The following is an 11,212-nucleotide window of genomic DNA, read 5'->3' on the forward strand; positions in this document are numbered from 1 at the left end:
CGGGTTGCCAGGTTGGGTGTGTGAGCATCCCCTGTTTCCGGTATCTGAAACTAACCCCACACAACACCGCTGTGACGAAAAAAGTACACCTTTAAAACAAAGATGCAAATACCGACAACCTATAGATCAGTAGTTTTATTTCTATATTAAGAATGTTATGGGTTTTTTTGTACAAAAAATACATTCAGAGCTTAATACTCAGAGACAATACAATTACATTTCATTAGTTGCCAGACAAAACACATTATGACAATTAACATATTTTCAAGTTAGGTTATCAATAAACCACATTTCTCTTTCAGGTGCATCATATTGTAAACAGTCTGGTTATGTTTTATCTGATGTGGATATCTAAATTTCTCAAAATCCCTCCAACATTTTTGTTATTTAACATATTTCTGATGAGGTGTTGGAGCGATTTTTAGCTGGCCATGTTTGACCATCCTTGTTTAAGCCGTAAGCGATCAATAATTTGCAAATACAAAAGAAACTTGGTCTGCAAACCGTGTTAACACAGTATCTTGGCCCTACAGTCTCAGACTCAACAATACTGTTTGTAATTAATTTCCAGCATACATACTGTCTCTATAAAAGTTTATCGTTTTGGATTATTTTCTCTTAGAGGACTTGCCAATGAAGGCATTAAGTCTTCCATTGGTATTGCATTGCTGGAGGTAAACAGGGGTACGTCATTGGTGAATATGGGACAGAGTGGAGGAGTGGTCCAGTGTGAGTGGATGCTTCTTTATGTGTGTGTCTCTCCTATCCAGAATAGTAGTTGGTGGGGACGAAGGGCATCTTGCTGACGGTGGCGGGCACAGCTTTTTTCCTGACCTCAACCTGGATGGCTGTTCCGTTCTTAGCGAATGCCGAATCCACGTAACCCATGGCAATGTTCTTTTTTAAGCATGGAGAGGGGCAGCCGCTGGTCACCTCACCTAAAAAAACAGCAAAGAATATGTTAAACATTTAAAAATCTGTCTGTCATTTATTCACTTGTTCATTCACTCAAAAGCTAAATGCCGGGACTGCTATGTACTTAAAACCGTAGGCTTTTAAAAAATATTAATAAATAACATGTGAAAAGAGGTTACAACAAAAAATGTAAAACTGAATTATGTATAGTATTTAATGTGAAGTTAAACTTAATATTTTAACAAAAAGTTGGAAAATGTGCTACTTCTGCACCCCCTAGTGGATTACAAAGAGAATACAGCATTGTAAAAAAAAAGTTCAACAAAACTACTTTGTGGCTTTAATATTGACCTTTTTTGTGTGCTTTGAGTTACCTAAAACAATTCTTAATAAATTAATTTGTTACTCTTTTACTCCAGCAGTGATTTATTTCCACTCTTATCTGAAATACAGAGGCGCCACAGCCCTCTCATGTCCACCACTTCCACTGTGTTTGCGTTCTGACCTATGACTTTTCCATCGGGGCTGAGTATAGGTGTGTGTTGTCTGACGGGGGGGCCGGTAGACACCAAACCGACTCTCTTCCTTGCTGTCTTGGCTTTTATCTGAGGAACAATGATGTCAGCACCAGGGAAATCCTTTGTCTGACGCCGGCGCTTACCTATATATACGAGAGACAAATAATTAAGAGTTAACACAGTGAACAGACTGCAGTGTATATTCAAAGCTCAATAAAGTGCTTCTTCACACAGTGATGTGTTGAAAAGATAGTCTGGGTTTTTGGTAAATTGGTAGGCAGTTGATTAGATTAGACCTGAGTTGAATGATTAAATGTTTTCGTACAATATTTCAATCATGTTCTCATAATTTAATTCTACAAGAATAGACTGCAGTTGAAAATAAAATAGGGATTAAATGTGGAGCAATTTCAGCATAGCATCTTCTTCTGCAATGTGAAGTCTGTTCAGTGTCTATGGTTCAATGTCAAGACAGTTGCTGTCTCCTTTATTATAGTTATATAAAGGCACGAAAACTGACATTCATTTCAGATCTTTTAGTTCTATATTTCATTTTTTGCTTTCAAACCAGGCCACATTGTTTAGGTTTAGTTGGCAGTTCTCCTAAAAGCTTTATAGCATCAATTTCCAACCTGCTTATTTGAGCAAAAACCCTGCAACACTTAAATATTAACTTAAAAAATCTATCTTTTTTTAATGACCACTATAATCTCACCAATGGTCCAGACCAGCGTGCCTTCCACAGGTGTGGTGGTCTCATCTATGTCGTTGCCATAGAGACAAAGCCCCGCCTCCAGCCGCAGACTGTCCCTGGAGCCCAGCCCCGCCAGCTTCACCTCGCTGTGAGACAGCAGCTTCTCCGTCAGCTCCACCACTCTGGAGGCCGGGACGGAGATCTGCAACACAGAGACACAAAGAGTGTAGAGTTGGTCTCCATCCAAGGAGGTTGAATGCAAATTATGAACCGGAAACAGCATTTAAACTCATCAATATTGAAATAATGGTCGCTTTTTGGGAGAAACTTTTTCTATAAGGATATATTCGCAATAAAAAGATCATGGAAACTACAAGTAATGACATCAAGCATGGTCATTTAAGCCTTTTTATGTGCTTCAAAGATATTTGTGAGTCAAGTGAGTCTTAGCACTGATAGTAAGATGAGTTTATATGATTTTAGATCAACAGAAGCAGACTCCCACATTCCCTCTGTTAGACAGAGAGAAAGAGACACCCACATGGTATCTACAGAGCTCCAGCAGAGTGGGCAGAGACAGAGAGAAAGAGACACCCACATGGTATCTACAGAGCTCCAGCAGAGTGGGCAGAGACAGAGAGAAAGAGACACCCACATGGTATCTACAGAGCTCCAGCAGAGTGGGCAGAGACAGAGAGTAAAGAAGACTCAGGCTGCAGTTTGCTTGTTTAACAGTGTTAATATATCACTGTGTTTAAAGTGTACAAACCAAATGGATTTAAACTAGAAACCCAGCTCTGTCACTTGAGATCCGTGTGTTTAATGACATTACACATACAGGATATAAACTTGTAAACTGTGAGTAAACTATCAAATATAAAGAAACACAAACCATCTGTACAGATTCAGCCTGTAGTTTTTTAGATATTGTTATTATTTTACGAGAACAATGGCACACAGGACAGGTAAAAGGTGTGAGTACACATAACATTTGTTATTGTTTATTAGCGAGTGACTCTGTGGATGCTAATGTCTTGTATATTAGTCCATTAGTTCAGTCAAACAGAAATATGAATTTCTTATATATCAATTTCCCTCCCTGTAATTTTGTATACGGTTCTAATAGAAAATGTAGTCATTATTATATTTGTATATATTTCCAAATGATCTTAGTATTGAATTTGTATATTCACCAATGATTCTTATATTTGTATTAGGTGTATCACGATTTACCATAATTGACTAATATCTGTGATATTTATGAAATGAAATATATAAGACATGTTAATAATGCACAGATGATTATATTGCGTGAATAATTAAGCGTCTCTTGAAAGTTTCCTTCCGTTTCTTACTTTCTCTGTTAGGGTTAAAAAATCTCCAACTCCTCACATTTGTATTTTGAGTGCCATTCATTTGCAGAAAAATGACAAAACACACAAATGAATTTGACTGATCAATTATTAATAAGATTATTTACATTTTCTATCAATATCATTTTCTATGGTGAACTCCTTTGGCCATCATAATATTGTATTGAAAGTCTTATATAATGTGCTCTAATTTTGCACACATCCTAATCCTGTCTTTAAGATCCTACTGGTTTTCCCTTGATTTCTCCTCTGCTGCCACCATCAGGTTCAATATTGTGTTTCTGAGAGATATGTCTTACAGAGAAATCTGATGGACACATTCAGAGGGAACATCTACAAATGTGTGAAAGTATAGCTTCATTCATTTATTATTTGCTCAATGTCACTGTCAGAAAAAAAGAGCGATGCTCACCTCCACTCCGTCCTCTCCGGTGTATCCACAGCGGGTGACCCTACAGCCGGGGATACCGAACACAGTGGCCAATGTGGAGTTCATGAAGGTCAGCTTACTGAGGTCCTCTTTCAGGCCCTGCTGGAGCACCTGAGCCATGGACGGACCTGACAACACACAACACAATTAATAAAACTGCAACATGGGGAGCCAGACACAGAGGAGCTCAAAAATGATAGAAAAGGGTTCATTATGGGGCAAAGAAAGCAACTGAGATAATGTAACAACAACTGGTGAAAGAGAGAAATTAAACAGAAGGATAGGGAGAGATCAACAGAATGAGTGGTAAAGGAAAGGAATAAAGTAAGGAAGCATTTTTTACCTTGCACAGCAATCAGTGCTTCATCGAGGAACTCCATATCCACATCAAGACCTGCAGCTTTGAACTCTGCCAGTCTGGCCTAAAGGAAATAAACAGACACACACACACACACACATCAGTGTACTACAATCCCAACCTGTCTGTCTACACACACCTCGGTCTGCTTTTACCTTCATACGAGCCGAGTCCTTGTCGGCGCAGCCCGCGTTGGACACGACGTACAGGTAGCCCTGGTCTGTCCTCGTCACGATGAGGTCATCAATAATCCCTCCTTTCTCCGTGGTGAAGAGGGACAGTGTGCCCTGGGGGTGAGGGGGGGGGGGGGGGGGGGGGGGGGGGAGAAAAAAGATGAGTGGGTGAACACCTTACTTACTTATGCTCTGTTTGCAATAAATGTGTGTCAGATTATCCAATCATCCTGTCTCTTTTTATGTTCAATAATACTGTCTGTGATTTCTTCTTTTTAAAAGAGCTTACTGTATCTGCAGTAGCTTATTGTATTGTATGTATCTGCTTTTGCTGGCCTGATTGTTTTTATATATTAGGTTGCCTGTACTTTCTTTTTCTGTAACTCATAGTGATTTCTGTGACTGTAAATTGCTTTAAATGCACAAAATGGTGGGAAATTACACAAAAATCTGTCTGGAAATTGAGTTAAGAAATGTGTAGTTTTCTAATCGTCCTGCGACATTAAGCATATCCTGAAATGTCCTTACCATAAAATGACCTTGTAAGTGTTATAACATTATTTGTTTACTTAATACATGTACTCTTTTTTCATTGGGAAAAGCTACAATCACCAGACTCAGAAGTTGCCCTCAGCTCCAAAGAGTATTTTAGAGTTTTTCAGCTCATAGTTTTGGTCTACATGCAGGCAGCTTTACTGCTTTGTTTTGAGGGAGCCACTTTACACTACCAAACAGACGCAGGTAATAATTATTGGAAAACATAATGGAGCATTTAGCAGCTAAAGAGCAAGATATTTGGTGTTGTTTAGAACTAAAATGAGAGTGAATAGTGAACTCAAAGGTATTACACAGTCAAAATGAATGTTTGAATACCCCACTGTTCGCAATCAAGTTGATTTAAACAGTTAAACAGTTGAAAACATGTCTATGTGGTCAAAAAGGGTCAGTCAAAATGAACCAATCCTCCATCTCACCTGGTTGTCTTTGAGCTCTGCAATATCTCCAACGACTAGAGACTCCATGAACTTCACCCTGTCTTTGCCGTGGACTTTGGTCTGAGAGAGAAAAAGCAAAAGGATATAGTTGAATGCAGCAATGACAATGTTTCTTTGGGTACATTCGTGGATCAAATCTAATAGACAAACTCCATATCTTGATTTTGATGATGTGAGCTTGTATTTATTAACCTGTGTTCACTTTGTGTAGTGTGGATATTTGTGTGTGTCCTTGTGTACTCGTCCCACCTGCAGCATGTGGCTGACATCGAAGATGGAGCAGTGCTCTCTGGTGTGCATGTGAGAGGCGATGTGACTGTCTTTGTACTGAACAGGCATACTCCAGCCTGCAAACCCCACCATCTTCCCCCCATGCTCCCTGTGGAAGTCAAACAGCGGGGTCTTCTTCAAGGCTTCCTGTGGGAGATAAACACTTTACTGAGTGTACAAATAAATAGAAACACAGGTAACACACAAAGTGAATTTTGATATAATAATTATAATACTAAATGGTTGAACTTATGCATCTTAAACGGAGCAACAATAAGGATTAAAAAATATCTATACATTGTTTAAATGTTATCCCAGTGATGTTTGTAGAATTTAGGAGACTGTTTCTAATAAATACATTTTTAAAAAGACAGGTGAATCCTTTCTACACTACGGTCTTTTATTTACTTATGACCTTTGAACCCACCAGTTTAGGGGGCTTATCAGCACAGCAGCAGAAATGCATTATGGGGCAGAGTGTGTCGGCACTTTACGTAACACTCAATTGTTATTTACGAAACTGTTCAAGTCCAAAGTCATTCATTCATTTGAATGAACATAAGAAAGGTGGTTGTGTTGGTTGTAAGTTACACACATAATAAACTACTAGTCATGGTAAGGACTTTACTCTTTTTACCCTCTTTGCTTTGTGCAGAACTCTAAGATCAATCCTAGTATGCATATCATGTTTATATGACAATATAGAAAAGGGATACACTACACAAGTAAGAACCTTATATTAGAAGTATAAATAAATAAAAACATTTTGCCTCATGCCACTGATCATTCCTAACTTCCTCAGTGAGTGCAGGAAGGAAATGAGTGAAGACGTTGCTGAATGAATGCATGTGTGAATCTGTCTCATTTCCCAGCTCCAATAGCATTGAGTAACAGAGACATACTGACAGTAGAATCAGTCACTCGTGGTTGTAATAAAATCACGTTGTGCAGCTCAGCTCAGTGAAGCAGGCAGGATGGCAGTCTGCTGGGACAGATGTACATTATGTCTGCATGACCTGACTGCTGCTGTGACACACTCTCATCTAGTTATTGTACTATGCAGTAACAGTGAAGGAGACAGTGATTTATTCTGAGTTGTATATGAGCAAGAGACAACACAGTTCCAAAATCGATTGCACAATGTATCTGAAAAACTAAATCTCAAATATGACCCAGGTAAATACTTAACTGAGGACAATCAACACATATCATGACTACTCTTACACAAATAAAGCTATACGAGTATAAGAGTGATATCTTATTAAAAACTAAACAAAAAGGGCCACTGATGTGTACAATATTCAGTTGTAGCCATACTAGGAATGTTGTGATAACATGACACAAAACATAATCGCCCATCCAGAAATCAGTTAAAAAACAACGCATATGCACTCCGGATAAGTTGTAACGATACCGTGCAGTGACCTTTCACTGGGCACTTACTTCTCCGCTTGAAGCCTGCCTCCTCCCCGCACATGCAGCTCCCCCGACCCGCAGCAGACCCCGGAGGTCCCTGGAAGTCCGCAGCCTGAGCCCCGAGCCCCCGACCCCAACCAGCAACCGAGCCCACATCATGCACCCGAGTCCCCGCGGAAGTCTCTCACAAACACGCTGCTGGTGCTGGATGATAGGGGAACAGTTCCGCTGTTACTAAACTCTGAGCAGCACTCACTCTGGAATTCCTTTCCTGCACTTCTGGCAAAAACACATGAAGCGAACGTATATGGAGGAAGGAGCAAAGCCTTGTGGGAAATGTAGTTTGCCCTGCAACAGTTCACACTGGTAATGACTCGCTCTTCAACATATCAATACAAAGATTGATTTTAGGCATAATGTCCCAGGCCCAGATCACACCATAAGAATAAGAAGAGCCATAGTATTAGTAGGCTATAGTTAAATGTAGTGATGTAAAGTAACTAAGTACATTTAAGTACTGTGGCCTACTTAAGTACAATTTTGAGCGATTTGTAGCCTACTTTTACCCCACTACAATTCAGAGGTAAATCTTGTACTTTTACTCCACTACATTTATTTAATACCTTTAGTTACTTTGCATATTTTGTTTAATAATGTGTGATATAATCAACACTTAAATAAGACTTTAGTTACACCTGGAGTAACATTCACAAGCTACCCTGCACTGCAGTATTCAAAGTCATTAAAACTAGCTTCACCTTTACCAGCTTTGATAACACTTAATGCATCAATAATTAAAATCAAAACATAGCCTAATTATATATTATTCTGAAATGGACCAATCTGCATAATGAGTATACTTTTACTTTCGGTACTTTAACTATATTTTTGTACTTTTCCTTGAGTAACATTTTTGATTGCATGGCTTTTACATGTAACAGAGTATTCCTCCACTCTGGTACTTCTATTTTTTCTAAAGTACAGTATCTGAGTACTTCTCCCAAGTGTGTCTTCAGGTAGCTTCCTAAACGTATCTTTCATTTCAGTTTTAGCAACTTCTACAGCCTTATTCTTAAGTTGCATATCCAGCAGTATAAATATGGTTGGAGTTTTTTTTTTTTTTAAGGTTTGTAAACACTTTACACGATCTCCACTTCAGATTGAAGTGTTTATTGTGGGCCTAATAGTTAGAGTAAAAACAGATGTACAATATTAGGAAAAAAAGATAAATAATACAAGGTCAAACTTGGTGAACTTCAGCCAAAAATGGACCAGGTTTGCATATGTGGTCCAAAGCTAGTCCGAATCACATACGCCAATTCAGCACCAAATCATTAGACTAATAGGTCGCAACATCTGGAAGTCCAAAGGACAGACAGAGGGAATGACAGACACATTGTAAATAGTAGCAGTACAAAATTGCTAATTTGCTTATTCTCAATGACATGTGTCCATGTAAGTATTTGTGTGTGTGTTTATCCCAATGGACCCCATCATGCCCTCCACCTAGATCATTGAGTCATCCTTTGGCCTGAGGAACTATTGATAGCCCCAAGCTCTGCTGCTATTTTGGGCCTTGAGGGCCTGCAGGGTTGGGTTTGTACATGAGCATTTTTTTGGGAGGGGGTTGGCGCATGACAGCTATGGTGGGCTAAATCAGAACATACAGACAAACAAACTTAGTAGGTGGTGGGGGTAGTCGACAGTTGCTCAGTGACACACACACATATTCACAAGAAGGTAAGAGCCGGAGTTTCCCTGTTGCTTTCCAACATCGAGGATTTTACTGGAAATGAATGTTGGGATATCATTTGAGTTCGGTTGGATTACTTCACTGTGTGGCTCCTGGATAACCTGCAGACACATGTTTTGGTAATCGGGTGTCAGAGTGTGAGGAGACCGTGTGAAAGAGAACAGCGGCAGACTGACAAGAACAAACAAGCAGACGCATATAAAAGCCAGCACTGCTCCTGTTGTAACAGACGGTAAGTGCAGTCCTCTTGTTTTATCTGGTTTGCTACACAGTGTCGTTAGTACAGTCAGGTAATGAGTTAGTTAATCATCCACTCATTCATTGAGTTAGTCATTACTCATTAGATTAGACTCTGTCATGTCCTTTGGTCCTGGATTCAAATTTTGTGCGTTTATGGTTTTGACGATCAGCTCTATAAATAACTCTGATAAATAACTTTTCAAACCATTGATTTGTCTTACACACAGATACAACAGAATTCTCTTTTCATTGTATCCTTAGAATATATTGACTTGTTTCCCTCCTTTCTCTTCAACTTTTAGAACCAACCCGTCATATCCTCATTTATATTATTTACCGACATAATATTTTATATTTATATTAAATGAAACCAGATCCAAACATTCAATCCATTCCATTTTTTGGTCAGTCAAGAGTAGACCATAGGTAGTATCCGAGGCAGTGTCTTCAGAGCTTCCCTCACACACCATCTTATTGGATGTTTTTTTTCTTTTTTTAAGAAGTTGTCTCTTATGGCTTTGAAAGACAATACTGTGGGGAGCTGCAAAGCACGCCTTTAAGAATATTACATAGCTTACATAGCAGACATTCGGTGGAAAGAAGTTGTGACGAGTGAAGCGCCATCTGTCCATCCCTGAAGAGGCGAGATGTCGAGGCCCCCGTCCTCCCAGACCACCCCTCAGTTCTACAGGGTCAGCGAAAGAGATCTCACCGAGATCGAGCTTCATTCGGTGGACTCCATCAACGATCTCCACCGAACACACCATGAGAACAGCAACAAAGGTACACACACACACTTTGAAAACAGCCCAAAAGGTACACACACACACACACACACACACACACACACACACACACACACACACACACTAACAAAAGGTACACACACTTCGAATACAGCCAAAAAGGCCCACACACAATCGTTGAACCAAGCACACATTGACAGTGATTGACTCGCTGTGTCTCATGATTTCAGGGGTGAGACCTCCTCGTCCTGCAAACTCCCCCTCCTCCAATGGGAATCTCTACACATGTGACATGACAGCTGTCAATCAAAGAGGCCGTCTAAACAGCAGCAAATGGCAGAGTCGTCTGCAGGATATGTTGACCCCCAGTTCATCGCGGGCCTACGCCATGGGCTGTGCTATCATCACGCTGCTGCTGCTCACCGTGCTACTCATCTTCTACTTTTTGGGTATAATGATTTTCATTTGTTTTTATAACTTTCTCCTTATAATTTGTGGATATTTTACATTTTTATTTTGTTCCTTTACGTTTTTTGGCTTGTGTAACCATTAGCCAATAATCAACCAAGGTAACCCCCCCCCCACCTTATCACCTGAATCTCCTCCTAGAGCACCATTATGTTCTTTTTAACCAAATATCTCTCAGAGGGGCGTGGGGAGGGGCTCCTTATTTTCATCTAAAGTAACAGACAGAGAATCAGCACTTTTGAAACAGAGCTGAAACAGAGGGGATTATGGGATTTTGAGCCAAACACTTCAGAGACATGTTTTGTACATAACTGAGAACTATAACAGATTGATGAAAAAGAGTAGGGGACCTTTAAGTCAAACTAACAGTAGGCCTTTGTTTCTTGTCTGCTTCCAGTCCAGCAGGGTGGAGCCATCCAGATGCTGACTGAGGCTGTGAGGGAGAAAGAGGCTGCAGCCACAGAGCTGTCTCTGCTGATCCAACAGCTGCAGGCACTGAGACACAACCTGACAGCTTCAGGAGGAGGGACATGATATGCACAGAACACTAAACCTGGATGCACACACTGGACATGAGATGCTTGAACATGCAGTAAAACTGGGTTTTACAGTCGATTTTCCCTAAGTGTTGTCTGTGTTTAGGATTAAATGTTACTGATGTAATTGAGAAATAGGAGGTTTCTGGATGCCCTGGTAAATGTAACTTTCCAATGATCTCTTTTATTCTGTGATTGCGCATCATTAAAGCAGTATAACTTGGTTGCTTAAAAGAATGAGTGAATGGATGAATGTTGAATGAGTGTTGAGTGTAATGTATAAAAGACACACTATCTTAATATAACAGTGTGTTCTGTTTGTGCTTT

At 39.8% G+C, this 11,212-nt stretch overlaps 2 protein-coding genes across 2 annotated transcripts; one reads left to right on the forward strand and one right to left on the reverse strand.

The window, feature by feature from the left end:
- Nucleotides 1-115: 115 nt before the first annotated feature.
- On the reverse strand, nucleotides 116-7,433 carry amt (aminomethyltransferase). Its single transcript, XM_034144990.1, has 9 exons — nucleotides 7,170-7,433; nucleotides 5,706-5,873; nucleotides 5,436-5,516; nucleotides 4,444-4,575; nucleotides 4,274-4,352; nucleotides 3,913-4,058; nucleotides 2,149-2,329; nucleotides 1,421-1,576; nucleotides 116-938 (listed from the first exon to the last, which is right to left on the reverse strand). The coding sequence occupies exons 1-9, from the start codon at nucleotides 7,299-7,301 to the stop codon at nucleotides 763-765; spliced, it is 1,251 nt and encodes a 416-aa protein (XP_034000881.1). The 5' UTR covers nucleotides 7,302-7,433; the 3' UTR covers nucleotides 116-762.
- Nucleotides 7,434-9,114: 1,681 nt separating this feature from the next.
- si:dkey-20d21.12 (uncharacterized protein LOC556245 homolog) lies at nucleotides 9,115-11,013 on the forward strand. The gene is made up of 4 exons (XM_034145388.1): nucleotides 9,115-9,127; nucleotides 9,636-9,918; nucleotides 10,112-10,330; nucleotides 10,747-11,013. Exons 2-4 carry the CDS (start codon nucleotides 9,783-9,785, stop codon nucleotides 10,881-10,883), a joined length of 492 nt encoding a protein of 163 aa, XP_034001279.1. The 5' UTR covers nucleotides 9,115-9,127; nucleotides 9,636-9,782; the 3' UTR covers nucleotides 10,884-11,013.
- The last annotated feature ends 199 nt before the right edge of the window (nucleotides 11,014-11,212 follow it).

This window comes from Trematomus bernacchii, unplaced genomic scaffold (genome assembly GCF_902827165.1).
Source record: "Trematomus bernacchii unplaced genomic scaffold, fTreBer1.1, whole genome shotgun sequence".
In the NCBI taxonomy this organism is placed as follows: Eukaryota; Metazoa; Chordata; class Actinopteri; order Perciformes; family Nototheniidae; genus Trematomus; species Trematomus bernacchii.

What these genes read in the sequence shown, in the direction of transcription:
- si:dkey-20d21.12 (XM_034145388.1), top strand. Translation starts at nt 9,783, where the DNA reads ATGTCGAGGCCCCCGTCCTCCCAGACCACCCCTCAGTTCTACAGGGTC. An exon ending in CCATGAGAACAGCAACAAAG is followed by an intron (nt 9,919 to 10,111) that starts GTACACACACAC and finishes TCATGATTTCAG; the next exon opens with GGGTGAGACCTCCTCGTCCT. An exon ending in ACTCATCTTCTACTTTTTGG is followed by an intron (nt 10,331 to 10,746) that starts GTATAATGATTT and finishes GTCTGCTTCCAG; the next exon opens with TCCAGCAGGGTGGAGCCATC.
- amt (XM_034144990.1), bottom strand. Translation starts at nt 7,301, where the DNA reads ATGATGTGGGCTCGGTTGCTGGTTGGGGTCGGGGGCTCGGGGCTCAGG. An exon ending in GGCAGGCTTCAAGCGGAGAA is followed by an intron (nt 5,874 to 7,169) that starts GTAAGTGCCCAG and finishes TATCTCCCACAG; the next exon opens with GAAGCCTTGAAGAAGACCCC. An exon ending in CCGGAGAGGACGGAGTGGAG is followed by an intron (nt 2,330 to 3,912) that starts GTGAGCATCGCT and finishes TCTGTGTTGCAG; the next exon opens with ATCTCCGTCCCGGCCTCCAG.